The 16,088-nt window shown below is 41.8% G+C and overlaps 1 protein-coding gene across 2 annotated transcripts in view; it reads right to left on the bottom strand.

Moving 5' to 3' along the window:
- Window positions 1–16,088, bottom strand: part of CDC40 (cell division cycle 40) — a 1,050,785-nt gene that overhangs the window by 815,715 nt on the left and 218,982 nt on the right. For both annotated transcript variants that reach the window (XM_044066713.1, XR_006364212.1), the window contains exon 3: window positions 10,838–10,967. In XM_044066713.1, the coding sequence (XP_043922648.1) occupies window positions 10,838–10,967 (130 nt within the window). The remainder of the gene's footprint in view (window positions 1–10,837; window positions 10,968–16,088) is intronic.

Genomic DNA, 16,088 nt, shown 5'->3' on the forward strand with positions numbered 1-16,088 from the left:
CTTAGGCAAGGAAGGGAGAACAGCAACCTGAGAGGCCCCCTCAGCCTGACCTGACTCCTGAGAGGCCACATCTTGCAAAATTAAAGCCTCCCCCTGAGACTCAACTGAAACCTCGGCTGGATCCACAGATTCCACCGTAGTTTCTAAAGAACCGGCGTCCGGAACGGACGACTCATCCTGCCTGGACTTTAAAGATTTTTCTTTGCGCTTCTTCACGGTAGCGGGCGTCGGAGGATCCGACGGCATATTATAATTACACCGCTTACAAGACAAGCCTAGCGCAATCTAACCTACGCTTTAATGGTGCGCTTATTAAACCTAGCACAAAAGCGACACCCGACTACGTCGTGCTCAGGTCCCAAACAAGGAATACAAAGAGAGTGGTAATCCCTATGCGGTATCTGTTTCCCACAAGAAATACAATTATTCACTTTTTCTGACATCCGGAATTAACTGAGGCAAGAAAAACAAAAATATTCCCCAACGGGGTACTTAGCCCAACTTGGTTTCGGTCTGAAACTCAGAATACGAAAATTTCAGAACGCCGAACGGCACTTGCAAACGCTGCTTCTGCATCGGACCATGCGGCAAAAAAGACTGAGGATATGACGTCGGTCATGCGCTTTAATACCCTGACGCTCTGATGTCAGATCTGAGCGCCCATGACCGACGTCAGCCTAATACTTTGGTATTCGGGCCGACCGAGGACAGCGGACTACCCATAAGTTATGACTGCAGCAATGTGAGATGAAGAACATCTTAATCTCTCTCAGTTATTCTAAGTCTAATATAACAATATTAATTGAGGTACTCATTTAACCATTGCCTGGAAGATTAGCCTGGCTCATGACAGACAAGGATAAAGCCAAGAGTACTGTTCATGTGGCCAGAGTTTACATATCAGCACAGGTGAAAGATTGTGTTGGCAGGGAGGATGGCCAGAGCCTATCCTGGGAAGGGTGGTTCCCAGCTGGCTATGCTTGCCATTCCAGTGTCATGAGATGGAAAAGCTCTAAAAACAGGGTCCAGTTTGGAGAAGGGTATGCACTGTGGCTGTCCAAAGTGGTGATGGTAGCTTCTGTCCCACAAGCAAGGGGACATGCATGTATGGATGTACTGGGAGTATTGGCAGTCTCTGTGGTGATGGAGGTGTGCATGCCACCACAACAGGGAGGAATTAGGGCAGTAACAGAAAAACACTTTCACTGCCAGAATGCTACTGAGAGCACAAGCAACTCTTCACTAATGTCTACCCATATGACAAACACCTTTACTGTCTTCTCACCCACGCAGATCACCACTGCCATGTACGAAACAGTCTATGTACCACTGAAGAGGTTTGATAGTCAGTGAACAAGCGGAGAAAAAGGATGCAGAAAAAAACGCCCTCAAGATTAAACACGGTTAATTAAACAAAATCCAAGTGCACATAATGCAATCAAGTAAAGTCCAGTACTGTTAGAAAGATGCATTTCTTATTCAAAACTACAGCCTTTTGACAAAAAATAAATAGCTTGGGGCAATTGAACCAAGAAATACGAGTGGTTATATAACATTTTCTAACTATTCAGTCATCCATTCAACTTTTTTTTACCCTTGGCGAAATGTAAATAGAGAGGAAAAACATCCAAATGCATATTCTGTTGCCTACTACCATCTAGAGATGCTCTTTCTTCATATAAAGTTCCCAACAGCAGTGTTCTTTAAAAATAATTTTGCAGTACTGGTTTGATATTTGCCTCTGCATCCTCAGGTCTGTAAAATATTAATGATCCCCTGGCACCAGCAAACTCACCTTTAGTTGAATAGGATATAGAAGTCAGAATATAATTGTGTACTTCTGCATGTTCTAATGTGTGACACTTCCAGCCCAGCTACCTTGAATTTTGTAAATAGTCATATGTCATTTGTGAATATTAATATGATTCATATGCTTGTCTTACAAATGTAAGAAAACTGTATGTTATGTACTGAGCTTCAAGAATTTAACTACAGTGTACCCTACTGGAAAAGAACAGAAATGTATATAAACTAGATACCTGTGCAAATGTATGTTTTAAATGGTAGAAGCTGGACCATACAGAGTTAACCTGAAAAACTTCAAGAAAATAAGTGTTTTATGACTCTACTCTCTCAGCTTCAGCTCAGCGCAGACAATGTCTAAAGCTACAGGTTTTTCTACTCTCTTGAAACAGAAATACTTACTAGGTTTCAAATGTAAAAGTGTTTAATTGTTTTACAACTTCCAGTTCTGAGCAAACAACCGAGAGATATGTACTTCTCACAAAGAGATGATAAAATTCTGTTGGTATCTGTTAGCCTGGGAATTGAAGGCAGGTGACAAACAGAGTGATATCATCTGTTGACCCAGCAGTAACGTTTGATAGTAATTTAAGAACTCTTTCAGAGAGAGAGAAAGACTGTATATTTTGTATCTTGTCTTGGACATTGTCTTGGACCTGGAAACATCCTCTCATCAGCACTTACCTTGATAATAGTAAGTAACCAGGGTACAGTAATCTCTCTAAGATACAGATAGAAATATAGTAAAGATTAGTTTAGATGTTTTCTGTATTTGAGACTGTCCTGCAATGTTGTTTTAAAATATTTCCTGTGATTCTGAACTTTGCAGTTACTGTGTTGACTGAGAATTGTCTTGTTCTTTTATTTATTATTAAATACATTTAAACCTATCTTTGTGGCTGATATTTGTGAGACATATTTAAGCTCTTAGAGTACTTGCATAAGTATTTGGTGACATTGTACAGGCCACTCCTAAAATAGCCTTAGTCTTGGTCACACTTACCATTTGGATAATAGTAACATTACATAGTAGGATTGGTCAGTCTTTGTAAGGGCCTTTACAGTAACTGATAAGTAGGGGTTGGTGGCAGTGATAACTACCTCATAGTCTGGGCAGAAGGGGGCACAGCTAATAAATCTGTGCCAGCCTTCCCCAGGTGTGTGTGTGTTTGCATACAAATCAAATCTCAAAGTGTGTGTGTGTCAGCTACTTTGGCAAGGACACACAAGCGCTGGTTGGACAGAGAGGGTGCTGGAGGTCTTGGCTTGACCCCTCAGCTGAGATCTTAACCCTATAGCTGTGCCAGTGGGGGAGTCTTACTGGGGATCTGGAGAAAGAGGGAGAAACCAGTCCCAGACTGACTGTGATCTGTGTGTGCTCTTAATGGAAATTGCACTTTACTGTGTGTGTACTTTTCATCCTCCCATTGAGTATGTCCCTCACTGTTGCCAATGGTGAGGATTCAGGCTCCTTGATTATTGGACCAGTGCAGGGGCGTCTCATAATGCATCACAGTATTGTATAAAGGTAAGTACTTACTATTAACTGTAACAAATGTTTTTAAATAACATTGCTGTCTGTACCTTTTTCATACCATTTACTATTTACAAGACAGCTTGGCTTATGCTTTTTAACTTGATTTTTCAGAAAATACTCTGGAATGTAAGGATGCTTATAGGCTTCTAGAGATGAATCAGTCCACAGATCAAAGGCATTAATGAGTTAAATAAATTCACTTCCTTCAACATATTTAAGCTAATTACAGCACATTTAATGGATTATGACTAGCTCTGAAGAATATTCTTTAATGCCCACCTCTAGCAGATCCTGCTTTGGAGAAGCTATCTGTGTCTAGCATACAAGGCATCCTCTGACTCCTTACTGATGGATTTACTGCACATCAGCAAGTCAAATGGCTTCAGAAATACTCATTCTAGGGATCTAAACCACTTCTAAAAAATCAACAGAATGATTTGGAGGAACAGGTATATTTCACAGAAGATAAGCAGATATGAAACAGACTCTCCATCCATGTAAAGCTAAGTTCATCCCTGTCCATTTAGGTGCAACTTAGATCTATGGATGGGAAACAGAAAATTTACCCGAGGACTGCCACCTGTTCTACTAATGGACAGATGCAGTTCCTAAATGCTTTATCCCATGCATGGGTCACCTCAAAATATCTATGCTATAATCCCAGTTATTCTTATTAGGAGTAACATATAAATATCAACCATGGGATGGGTAAGGCCAATCTACAACCAAATGGGAAAGGTTATTTTGAGCACAAAAAGGAAAACTGTCTAGGTTTAAAATGGCCTTTAAGGGCAGCTAGCCTACCACTTCCCTATGAATCCATAAGAAGGGACTAAAAGGAAGAAGTTGAGATAGCATGTGAGCCTAGGATGCCAGCAGATTTCTGAGCTACAATGGGAACAGAGAAACCTGATAAATGTGCAAAGTCAGGATCTGAAAGTATTAACCGCAAACGTACTCCATGATCTTGAACAAATATAATGTTCTGACCAAGGAAGACAATCAATGGATGACATCTACTTGTAGCAATGATGAGCTGAGCCTGGTAAACTCCAAGGTCACCAAGACCAGCAAACGGTATAGGGTGTCTAATGGGGAACACAAGAGTATCCCAGAAAAGCATTCTTCTGGGAACTCTCCAGCACCAGAACAGTAATCACTGACACTGGGTGGAGCATAACATTGCCATTAATGATACATGGAGCAAGGATAGCCCAAGAGGTACATGACAGAACAACATATCCTTCCCCGTGTGATGAATAAGGCCTTACTTTGAACACCTGGGGGGCCTATTCCTTTCTGGGATTAGTCAGCTCTTGCACAGGAGTGAGCAAAAGTGGACGAAGGGCATATTACACAGGCCCTTGGCAGGAATAAGGTCCTGCCTTTCTTTGGGATATCATTACATAGGTTCCTGGGCAGACCGTCTGAAAAGCAAATACCCATAAAAGTAGGCACCCGGGATCTTGAGCCTGCTGTCCTCCTTTAATGAGGACAACCTCAGACAAAAACTCCTCTGCAGGCATGCATCTATCTGTAGCCTACTTAAAATGTCAACAGCCTCCAACTTACACAGCAAGACATATGACATCCCACACTTAAAGTTAAGGACAGGGTCTCTTAAAGATCCAACTTGAGCTTGGACTCAAAGTTTGCACAACTCGTGCATTACCTTTCTCACACAGTGGAACTAGATATGGGACAGGTCAGACGAACTGTCGAGTGTACTAAGCCCTAACACGGCAAACGAGTAAATTCTCTTACAACACCAGACCAATGCTTTGCTCTCCTTTTCTTGAGGCAAGATGAAAAAAATGCTCTACACTCTGGCACCTATGGTGAAAAGAAAAGATAACACAGCTATTAGCAAAAGGACACTGAATAAACTGGTCTGCCCATTAAAACAGGAGCCTGAAAACATCATCCAATTATTGGGGGCTAACACTACACAGTCATAGTGCCTACAAGATTCTCTAATAGCATTAGACTGGTTCTAAGGTCAGATAAAATTTCAATGGGCTTTTCGTAAAAATTATACTAACTGCTTGGGGGGGGGGGGGGGGTTCAGCCTAAGCCATTCCTCACAAACTGAAGGATATCTCAAAAGAAGAGTTTTCTAAGAAAGAAAATGATTGCTTCATTATTTGTCTGTCTGAGTTACAGTGGTCAGATGATTTTCCAAATCATAACAGGACCTACAGGACACAAACAATGGAACACAGAAGTGGTGTAACAGACTACAATGGAGTACTAATCCACTTAACATTTACAGGTGGGTCTGTGGAGTTAAAAATGTGATGGTTAGGCATTGCACCATGGGACTGGGAAGCAGTTTTAAAATATGAGCTAATGAAGGGCAATGTGATGTGAGAAAATTAACAAATAGAGCACGGCATAAGCTTTAAACTGAATTCTACAATGATGCGCTCCAAACTATTTACTTAAGTTCCTAACAGACAAACAACCAAAATCTGCTTAAAGACCACACCCTGACACACAAACAATGGTGAAGTGAAGGCCAGACAGATCCCCCCCACGATCAAAGTCTGCTGGCCTGTGTGAGCCTGACAGACAGTTCTACAGCCCTCAGTATACCTGACTATTCCAAGGACTAACTTCTGGGCGCAGGCAGTTTACAAGTGGATGTCAGCTGTTCATCCAAAAACAGGACTGAGCAAGAACCTTAAGATGCATACACAGTCTCTGAGTGGGAGCCAAGGATGCTCTTTCCCCATTCCCAATGTTCTCAATCATGGCTAAGGACTGGCAGGACTTCAGCCCTCACTAGTACAGGGTGAGCTCACAAACTGGAAGGTCCACAAGTCTAATGGGGCACTAGGAATCAGGCCTTAACATGGCTCCAACACCCCCCACTTGTAATGCTCCTCCAGCTTTTTCCTGGGGTTGTGAGATAGAACCACCCCTCCCCCCAACAAATAAATCCGTCTCCACAGGAAGAGGCCTGGACCGCGTCCATCAGCAACGGTCAACATCATGCTCTTTCCAGAGACAGTAGATGCAAAGCCATTGAAACTTCTAACAGCCATAAAAGCACTTACTATGATACTTAGACAAGTGCAGGACTTTACTGCCTATAACTACGATGAAGATCTAAACTGTGTGATCAGTAAAAAAAAAAAAAAAAAGGTTTACTGGAAAAGTTAAGAGTGCTTGAGCAGCTTGCATGTTTCATCATGGTGCATGAATGTACCTGAATGAAGGAATTTGTTGTAATGCTAAATTCCAAATGGTGGAGAAGAAACACTGAGCCTAGCAAGGAAGGCACAGATATCTGCAGGACTCCTCCTTCCTTCTAACTAACATATCACTGACCTTCTCTTTAAAGCCTCTACAGTCCCTGCATCTGCCTGGCTTTCTTGTGTCATTTCACTGGCTGTTTATGTCCCAGCCTCTCAATTTCTGAAATAGGTTATGCTACTGATAAACGTAGCCTGCGCAATTGTTCTCATTCAGTGACCAACACCGCCACTAGAACTCCAGAAGAATTTCATAAGGAGAGGTGCTTTGAAGACACTACTGCATTTACAGCAAAGGCTTCTTCAAGGCAATTAATGTGACCTTCTGAATTTCCACATCACCACCAGACAGGAACAGTGCATCATCACAGAAGAGCACCCACATTCCTTGACTTACAGAATAGCACTCCTCTTTCTGTACAGAATAAACTAATAGTCCTGAACTATCTTTATATTCTGCCGGGTTACTTCTCGCTTTTCAGCTCTTCTCAAGTATGACATCCTTTGTACACTAAGTATATAAACAGCACAGGGCATGTCTTGGTATATGACGCTACTGCATTTACAGCAAAGGCAAAGACCTTTTCAATTGAATCAGTGTGAGCTCCCAGATTTCCACATCACAACCAGAGTGACAAAGTGCACCATTCAAGAAGACGGCCCAAAGTCTTGGCTTACATAACAGCACTCCTCTTTCTGTACAGAGCAAACTAATAGCCCTAAACCATCTTTATATTATGATTTTGCCATGCTACTCCCTGCAGTTCAACTCCTCTCAGTATGACATCCTTTGTACAAGTATAAAAAAGCACAGGACTTGAGGTCTCCCAACCCGACTTCCCACAAGGTGCATCCTCCTTCCCATTATTCTATCATAACCATCAGAGATTTGCAATTTATCATTTCATCAAAAAACTCTGTACACTGTAGCAATCTAATTTTTTTTTTGCATTTACTATATACATTCAGCTTTCTAAGTGGTATGCTTTCTTTTTCAGCTTTTCCATTTACAGCTTTACTTTTCTTTGGTGTTGTCTCATAAGGCAGTCCTATATTTTCTCTCTTCCTTTGCCTGATGCAATTCTTCCTCCTTAGATCCTTTTAACTTTCCTGTTTCTGTTGTTTTACTCATGTCTAAAGAGCCAAGGTCCATGTAATATCAATGTTTTATCCTTTTTCCTTATTTAATAATTATTTATTCCTTTTCACTACAAAAGCCATCATTTGCTTGCCATCGACAACAATTTCATATTTTCTGGGCATTTTCTATTAATAAACTGTCCTCTTTTAGCTCTGCACAAAAATTACAATGGTGTCACTGAGACGATCTATGATACCAAAGCAGAGAACCATAGCTATACACCCCAATATCGCAGGAAGTTGTGCACTGCCAATGACTACTATGACTGAGTAAAAATGTTGAACACAGCCAGTGGCAGAGGCACAGAGGAATAAACTGACTATGGTCCAAGCAACCAGAGCTCAACAATAGTCTCTGCCACTTGATGGCACTGACAATGGAAGACCGGCAAGTCTATCATGGGGTAAGGAAGGAGCAATACATCCATATAGCCAATGTGAAACCAGGCATAATGCCAGGCTAAAAGAAATAAAATTGTGAAGCCATGGGTGATGCCCAGTTAAATGCAGCAAAATGCATTTTCTTTTTTTTCCCACATTTATCTGTAGCATATGTTCTTATGTAGGAATGTGAGACATTGTTTGATGTCAAAGGGATAGAGAAAGACTGTGAAATGTGTTCAAACACCAGACGTGCTGGCACCACTTCTTACTGCAAAAAGCAAAGATAAAAGACAGGTGGGATTGCTACAAGGACACAGCTGGGACTCTGGATTCAATGAGAGCATATGTGTTTTGACAAACTTTGGTGACTGTTTTGCTGAGCAAGATAGGTTTACAATGCGTTTCCCTAGTAACAGGATGATGACAGCATGAATATTGGGAAAATGGGGGAAATATGCTACAGCACTTGATGTCAGCATGGTCTTGTCCTGACTTGTCTATGAGGAACCATCTTAAGTACTAGCTATTTATTTCAGATCAGTATTATTGTAGTAACCCAGCAAGGGAACTTCAGTATCTGAAGTTTTTTTTTTTTTTGTACGACTCTTGTTTGTTGCCTTTTTTAATTTTCTGTGCGTCAGTCTATATATATTTTAATCTGCATTTGCACTAATTTCTTTACTAAAGTACATTTCAATTTACATACAAGCTCTCATAGCTGACATTTACTTGTTAAAATACTTATGCACTGTTGTGTCTATGAGAAGGGAATAAAGCATTACTTACACTGTGGAGCAGTAAACTATATGTCAATCAACTACCATAAGACTGATAGGCAGACTACCAGTGAAACAAATAATAACGGATATATTATGTACTCGTCTTGATTTTACAGCAAATGAAAACCAAAGATTTCTGGCCCCAAAACCTAATGGGTTGGTAGTTATACCACCCATGCCAGAAGAAAAGTTGTGGGGAACTGGGGAATTCTGCCAGCATTCCCTGGGAATGATCTGACTTTATGCATGTGTGTGGAGAAAATAATACTTTATGTGAAAGGTACTTATCGTAGAATAAAGGGGCATTGGAAGACACTGATTCACAGAGACTGATGAGGCAGGGGCCCAAGAGCACTGCGCAAAGCAATAATCTCTTTTAAGTGACCTGTGTGCCATTCAAGCTGGGTGTGGAAGTTGGAAGCCCATGCCGAGGACAGCAGTTCATATTCCCTTTATGCTCTGGAAGCTAGGCTGTACTTCGTACACTAGGTATTGACACAGATTTGTGGTTGCTTTCTTGGTATTAATCCACCCCTTGCAGGTAATGGTTATTGCTCTCCTCCACAGTTGGCTGGCAGTGATGGGATTCAAGCCTCCATATGGGCTAGGTTAGCACCACATTTGATGGCAGATGTCTTTCACAGCCGCAATCCCATAGAGGAGGGGGGCCACTGCAGTGGACATTTTGTGGACAGGCTTTTGTCTCCCCAAGCCATTGTCTGATGGCATCCTTCATTACGACTGCACAACTGCATACAGTACACTTACAGCTGGAGGCAGTGGTGAGCCCCTGCAGTGCTGGCGATTAGCCCATACCCCTGCTCAGGGGCAGGATTAGGGACTTGCACAGAAAATACTTTCACTGTCAGCATGCCAGGAACAGCAGAGAGTCCCCAGTGTTAGCTTGAATGACCACTCTGAATGTCTCTCATCCTAGTGGATCTGGGGACTCACTACTGCTAGGAAAGAACAGACTCAAGTCCAACAAAGGGACAACTAATGGTTTGATGACAGGTGGGGAATATTACCTAGAAAAAATACCTTGAAGACAGGCAGTACAGACAATACTCACTACCACAAAAGCAAGTTGGACCTATCCCATCTGCAGTATTCATCACTTTCACTTTATAAATGCATAAATGTTAACTATTTTTAGTTATCAGGTAGTGAGTGTGTTAAACATATCACACTGGTGTGTTTGTACACTCAAACTGGACGGATGCTTTGGTTTGTCAAAGTAACTTACAGAATAGTACAAACACAAAACACCACATCCAGATTTAACTGAACGTTTCACTCTATAATCAAAATAGTGTAACAAATGGTCATTTTAGTGTAATGCAGTTCTTTGTATAACATATATGGTAAATAAATGTGTTTGCCCTGCAAACTTCCACAAAACAAATAAAATGCTACCTGGTAAATAAGTCTAATACTGCAGAGCAGCTTTGCATAACAAGGTCATCTGAATGAAAACACCAGTTACAGTTCTTCTTTAAAGACAGGGTACACAGACTGTTATTCTTTTCTCAATAAGACATTTTCACATAAAAAATAAAAAGGACGTTCCATAAGTACACCAGAGTAATAACTAAAAAATGTCCTTTGGAATCAGACCACTTTCCTGTTTAAATTGACAATCAAACTAGGAAACAAATATTTTCGGTTGATTGATTATACTTTACCTGCAACCATCTACTGAAACAAAAAGACTGTACTGACAATCAGATGCAGCCTTATCTCCATCAGTGAGAGCTAAGATTTTAGCTTTTCACTCCTTGCAGGTGTCATGTCTCCAAGACAATAAAGCAGACTACAGACTAATTTTTTGTTTTAGCCTTTATAGCCTTCATACTAGCCTACCTATTCAAACACGATGTTAAGAACAATTTTCAGTTCTTATCACTTCCACCAACATAAAGCTATTAGACACTTACCATAAGTTGCAAAGGTCCTCTGTTGCTGTTCAAACATGAAATCATTAATATGAGTTGGTTCTGCATAGCCTGATAACATATTTCGTGGTGCACTCATCTGCTGTGTTGTAAATGGGTTGGCAGGGCCAAACTACAGGGAACAGGAAAAAACACAAAGCACATTAAAAATACTTTTCTTTTATCAGACTACAAAACAGTATACATCCAGGTGAAGTGCAGTTAAGTTGTCAACTTACCATAACTACAGATGTTAGTATGTGTTGTAACTACTGCAGTCATTACAGCAAGGAACTATGCCACAAACTGAGGCTTGCATCCAGCCAGAGTTTCAGAAACAGGTGTTAACCCCCCCACACACACACAATGTTGGCAGATGACACCTTTACCATAAACACCTAAACCACCTGGTAAAATGGCTGACAAACTGCTGACCGCTGTCAGCTACCACTTGGCCTCCATTTTGTACAGGTTCAAATTGCAAACTCAGCAAACAATTTTTTAAATCAACACATTTTAATCTGTAACACTGGTTTACAAACATTAATAAAAAAGACAACAAACCATAGCAACAGTTTCCATCATTATTGTCATGCAGTAAACATTTCTGTCTTCTTTAACAATTTTCATTCACTCCAACATTACATACGTTTCTCAATTCCTGACTTCCCTTAAACCTGACTGCTGCTCCTGAACATTATTCTGTTTCTGGACACTTCACTGTTCTGGAACATTTAAGTCTTTTCAGGATATAAAATTAATAAAGATAAAATAAAAGCTATAGCCGGAAATTAAGTACCCATACACGAACTGCTTCAGAAATGCCCATATTTAATAGGACATGATAAAATTAAGTATTTAGGAGTATGGGTTAAAGGCTTCTGTTACGGCAGCTAAGGATACGGGAGAAGAGAATAAACAAAAGATAACCCAAAAGTGAGAAACTGAAACGAGTAGCGAAAATGTTTTTAGTTGCTTTAGTTTTTTATACAGATTAGGCATGTTTTTATCAAAAGGGAAGTTGTAAACAATAATTAATAAAGAGTTGAAGGAATTATTTGAGTGGGGAAGAGGGCAAGACAAGTAGGATAAGATGATCATCCCAACAGAATAAGATGGTTTAGGATTGTGTTTAGTTTCACTTACATTCATAAAGAGAATCGATCATCGAAATCTTCTTCCTGTTTTACATGCATTACAGATGCATGCTTCAATTAACTCTTTCTTTCTCAAACGGTAAACTATTTCTTTATCAAACATTTGTAACAGAAAACTTGCAAGATGTAAAGCTTTGCAAAACTGATGGTGGATGATGTTAACAGGTGTTTAGGACTTGAATACTTGACGGCACTGTTTTGGTCTTCTGTGGTGATGGGCATGTATTACGGCTGAAAAGATGTGGACTGCTACATCTTTATAATTCAGTACATGGTTTGCATAATTCCAGCTTTCATTCTTCTGGGCCTTTATCTTTGTCTTCTTGTATGCATATCTTCAAAACGCACTAATTCACATTTTTTCAGCACTACTGGTGATATTTTAACATCGGGACGCACACGGTATTATGAAAACATGGCATGCTGCCCATAAAGTGCATACGTAAACCGCAACATTTCCACATTTGTATTGATAACCCTGCCTAAAACAACATTCACTGTAAAAGAAAACACAGTAAATAGAAGTTATGTTCTTACCATAACGTTCCATGTTAGTTGTCTTCTTCTCGCCTTCTTCTTGCTGGATGGGTTCGGAGCCGACCTCGGCTCCGACTCGGCCACTCTAAAAGCTCGAGAGTTGGTTCCACCGGCTCGAGGCTCCCCTTATATCCCACAATGCTAGGCGTGAGTTACCTCAGATCTCGTTTGTAAGCTATGCCCAGCTTATAATAGTAACAGAATAACTATAAACAAAGTCCACCTCTATAAACCAGGGAGAAGAGAAGGGTGACCTACATCCTGATCCAGGAAAATATGCACAGCAGCATATACCTAAAGTAAAGAGGTGGTAGAAAGAGAGGTCACAATCAAAAACTCCTCTAGGTCTGTCCAGGCCAGGGGGAAGGAGGGTGGGAAGAAGAAGAAGCGAGAAGAAGACAACTAACATGGAACGTTATGGTAAGAACATAACTTCTATATGTTAAGTTGTCTATCTCGCCTTCATTCTTGCTGGATGGGACCGCATCCCTAGCACCTTGTCCCGGGTGGCCTAACGGAACAGACTCTTGAGAACAGTGGAACCAAAGTTAGCTCTATGCCTAGAAGCTAAATCCAACTTATAATGAGAAATGAAAGTGTGAGGAGTAGCCCAAGTAGCCGCTGCACAAATGGTGTCAATAGGCAGTCTGTCTTGGAAGGCTATAGAAGTAGCCAAAGCTCTGGTAGAATGGGCTTTAGGTTTGTTAGGCAGCTTTTGGTGTCTAATTTCATAAACAAGGGAAATCAGAGATGTTAGCCATCTAGATAATGATACCTTTGAAACTGAAAGTCCCTTTCTGCCTTCTGCATAAGAGACAAACAAGCTGGTCAGATTTTCTGAATTGTTTGGTTCTATCCAAATAGTACCTTAACTGACGATGAACATCTAGCCAATGCAATTTTTGTTCAGACCTGTTAGAATATTCTGGAAAAAACACAGGAGGTCAAGGCTTTGATTTAGGTTACAGGCCGAGGCTATCTTAGGTAAAAAAGACGGGTTGGTTCGTAAAGATACCCTGTCCTTATGGAACAACAGATAAGGAGGTCGACAGCTGAGTGTATGAAGTTCTGAAACTCTTCTAGCTGAAGTAATAGCTACCAGAAAGAGTGTCTTCCATGATAGCAATTTTAAAGAACAGGAGGCTGCAGGTTCGAAAGGGGAAAGAATCAAGGAACTAAGAACTAAATTTAGGTCCCAAGGAGGAGGAGGATTTCTTATAGGAGGTCTGAGTAGAAAAACTCCCTTCAAAAAGGCTTTGCAAAGCTTGTGGGACATTATGGCAGACTCTGAAATGCCCACATGAAAGTTAGAAATAGCTGCCAATTGAACTTTAAGAGTAGAAGGAGATGAACCTGCATGGAAGAGTTCAGCTAGAAAATCAAGGACCATTTGGATGGAAGCAGTGAAAGGATCTATGTCCCTTCCTTGAGCCCAATAGGCGAAACGTTTCCACTTACTCAAATAAATCTTCCGAGTGGAAGATTTATGGGAAGCTATCAAAATATCTCGGACAGAGTGAGATATTTGAGGAAGCCTGGCTAAGGCTGGAATTGGAGGAACCAAGCAGTGAGGTTCAGAGAGGAAGGGCGATGAAACTGACCCGACTGATGGATCAAAAGATCTGGAACTAGGTCCAGATGCCAAGGTCGTTCCAACAGAAAATGATGTAGAAAGGGGAACCAAACCTGTCGAGACCAGTAAGGAGCAATGAGGATCATGAGGCCTTCTGCGCGATAGCTTTCTGTATCACTTGAGAGATTAGTGGGAAGGGAGGAAATGCATACAGAAGTCCCCGGGGCCAAACTTGGACTAGAGCGTCTCTGCTGGGCTGGCCTGGTAAAGGGAATAGGGTGAAATAATCTCTGCACTTGCTGTTTTGGGAGTAGCAAAAGGTCGCAGCAAGGCTGACCCCACTTGAGAAAAATTTCTCTCACAACAGAGTCTTTCAGAGACCACTCGTGAGGCATGAGGATAGCTCTGCTCAACTTGTCCGTGATTTGATTGGACTTCCCGGGGATGTGTGTTGCTATCAGAAACCGCTGAGAAGAAATCGCCCATTGCCACAGTCTGAGTGCTTCTCAACACAGGGGGTAGGACCTGGTTCCACCTTGTTTGTTGATATACCACACTACAGACATATTGTCCGTCTGGATTGCTATCGTTCCCAAGGGAAGAGAGTCTTGAAGGGCTTGCAACGCTAAAAGCACTGCTCTCATCTCTAGAACATTTATGTGCAAGTGGCATTCGTCTGGTTGCCATGTGCCCTGGACAGTTCTGCCCTGATAATGCCCCCCCCACCCGATCAGGGGGGCGTCCCTTGTCAGAGTAGCAACCGGACGGGGAGGGACAAAGGGTATTCCCAATAAGAGCTGAGGAAGACATCCACCACAGAAGATGATTTCTGCATGTTTGCGTAATCATAATGGTGTGGGACATCGGAAGTTGCTGGTATGACCATTGCGTGAAGAGCATCCATTGAAGGATTCTCATGTGGAATCTGGCTAATGGAAGCAGAGGTATGGCAGCCGCCATAATCCCAAACACTTTCAGAACTAACCTGGCTTTGATTCTGTTGCTGCTGAAGAGGAGGCGAGACCAGTTTGTGTATGTCTGTTATTCTCTGATCTGTTAGTCTCGCAGACATGTTGACTGTGTCTAGATTTGCGCCTATGAAGGTAATATGCGACAAGGCGACAAAACAGACTTTTCGCAATTTATTGAAATGCCTAAATTTTGACAAATCCGAAAGGTGTAGTCCCTGGCCAATAGAAGAAGATGCTTGGTCGGAGCTGTGAGGAGCCAGTCGTCCAAATATGGAAACACCTGGAATCCTTGGCGTCTCAGGTGAGAAGCTACCACTGCCATGCATTTGGTAAACACCCGGGGGGCAGTGGTGAGACCAAAGGGCAGGTCCCTGAATTGAAAATGACTGGTTCCCAGCCTGAAGCGGAGGAATCTTCTGGGCGTCTGTTCATTTTATGTGATAGTATGCATCCTGAAGGTCTATAGAGCACATCCAGTTTCCTTTCCCAATAGGGGAAGGATGGACTGCAGCGTGACCATCCGAAATCTTGTTTTCTTGACTGACTTGTTCAAGATACTGAGATCCAAAATTGGTCTCCAGTCCCTGTTTTCTTTGGAACTAAAGAACCTGGAGTAGATTCGGATCCTTGCTGGTCTGCTGGAACTGGCTGAATTGCTCTTTTGCAAGCAGCTTTGAAATTTCCAAAGCTGCAAGATCCCTTTGAGCGGTGGAACATCTGGAAGGGATTTTTTGATGGAATGACGAAAGGGAATGGAATAGCCTTCAGAAATGATGGACTGTACCCATTTGTCTTGAGTCAGGGATAGCCAGGCTTCTGGGTACAGTGACAATCTTCCCCGACTGCCTCCGAAGGTGGGCAGTCGAACACCTCAGGGATGCTGAAAGGGCTTATCAGAGAAGGCTTCTCGATTGCCCTGGTTCTGGACCCCCTGCCTCTAGGCGGCGTCTACCATTGTTGTTCCCCTCTGCCTCTGGCGGGAACCGACTCTGTCGTCAGGCGAAGTCCCTTGAGAT

The sequence above is a fragment of the Protopterus annectens genome, chromosome 1.part0 (genome assembly GCF_019279795.1).
Source record: "Protopterus annectens isolate FY-2018-M chromosome 1.part0, PAN1.0, whole genome shotgun sequence".
In the NCBI taxonomy this organism is placed as follows: domain Eukaryota; kingdom Metazoa; phylum Chordata; order Ceratodontiformes; family Protopteridae; genus Protopterus; species Protopterus annectens.